Source organism: Eubalaena glacialis, chromosome 4 (genome assembly GCF_028564815.1).
Source record: "Eubalaena glacialis isolate mEubGla1 chromosome 4, mEubGla1.1.hap2.+ XY, whole genome shotgun sequence".
Classification (NCBI taxonomy): domain Eukaryota; kingdom Metazoa; phylum Chordata; class Mammalia; order Artiodactyla; family Balaenidae; genus Eubalaena; species Eubalaena glacialis.
The window spans coordinates 11,594,040-11,595,570 of record NC_083719.1 but is presented as its reverse complement, the minus strand read 5'-3'; the positions used below and the strand labels follow the sequence as shown (position 1 = coordinate 11,595,570).

At 39.4% G+C, this 1,531-nt stretch overlaps 1 protein-coding gene across 1 annotated transcript; it reads left to right on the top strand.

Moving 5' to 3' along the window:
• The first annotated feature begins 690 nt into the window (after positions 1-690).
• Positions 691-1,173, top strand: LOC133089588 (signal transducer CD24-like). Its single transcript, XM_061187655.1, has one exon. The coding sequence runs from the start codon at positions 703-705 to the stop codon at positions 937-939; it is 237 nt and encodes a 78-aa protein (XP_061043638.1). The 5' UTR covers positions 691-702; the 3' UTR covers positions 940-1,173.
• The last annotated feature ends 358 nt before the right edge of the window (positions 1,174-1,531 follow it).

Here is a 1,531-nt window from a genome sequence, read left to right as displayed (position 1 = left end):
GTTAATCAGGAGAGTTCTAGCCTACCATCCATCTATTAACTACAACCAATCTTTTGACTTTAACCATCTAACCAACCACCTATCCAACTCTCCTTGGATGTCTGAAAGGCACTGAAAACTCTCATTTGACCCCCTGATTATGTCAAATCCCTTGTCAGATGCTCTCATATTTCTACCTATTTTAAAGTTTTACTTTTTTTGTATAATTATTTGCTTAATATCTGATTGTCCCACTGGATTACAGCAGATAATGACTGTTTTTGCTCAGTATTGTATCCCACATATATATGAGAACAAAGGAAGGAAGGCAGGAAGAAAGGAGGGCAAACAGAAAGAAAAGAATGAGAAATCTCCAGTTTACTGCTAAAGCTTCAACGGCTGTTAGTCCCCTTAGCAACATGATTTGATGTTTCTTTGTAGACTGCACTAATGTTTCCAAACAAAATTGCTTTTAAAATATAACATCAAGAGCAATTTCTGTTTCAAAATTTTGCCAGTTATTGAAAATGTCTTCAGTGGTGTTACAAATGGTCTTGAAGAGTCCCCAAATGTTCTAGGCATTAATAATGGGTGTCTGTGACTGTCTCCTAAAAACTGCTTATCTAGTTACCTCTAAACAAAGAGGAAAAAAAAGCCTGGAGAAGAAATTATCATGCTGTGTGTAAAATAAGTGCAACAGTGAGACGCACCGACGGAACAGACATGGGCAGGGCGATGGTGGCCAGGCTGGGACTGGGGCTGCTGCTTCTGGCACTGCTCTTACCTACGCAGATTTATTCAGATCAAACAACTGTTGTAACACCTTCAAGTAACTCCTCCCAGCACACGTCAGCTGCCCCCAATCCAGCGAATGCCACCACCAAGGCAGGTGACGGTGCTCTGCAGTCAACAGCCAGTCTCTTGGTGATCTTGGTCTCCCTTCTACATCTCTACTGTTAAGAGACTCAGGCCAGGAAACATCTATACTTCCCCATCCTCTAAACCCAATTCAGATGGCATCCAAACATCCAGTGTGACAAGGGGAAAAAAAAAACAGGTCTTCATTGAATGAATCTGCAAGTTCCACACCTTATTTTATTGACAGAAACTGTTGAGGATCCCAAATCTGATTGGTTTGAAGAGCATGTGAAGGGTTTGACTAGATGATGAATGCCAATATTAAATCTGCCGGAGTTTCCTGTACAAGATGAAGAGAGACAACATCCAAAATTGGTTAAGAGGTGATTTCCTTAAATGTGGCTTAGGAAGTATGGATCCATAAAACTCTACCTTGAACGTGAGAATAGATTTTATCTTACTTAGAGATAAAGAATGGGATGTGGAACAGAGATTCAGTTTTCATTTGGTTCATTAAATTTGTAAGGCCATAAAACAATGAGGTAAAACAGAAAGCTTCTGTGATTCTATTTATATGTACATTAGAAGGAACTTCCAGGTGTTACTGTAAATTCTCAGTGTGTTGTTTCAGCACTACTAATTCAATGCTGATGTACTCCAGAGAAAATTTTATGTTAAGCTATCACTGTTCTCT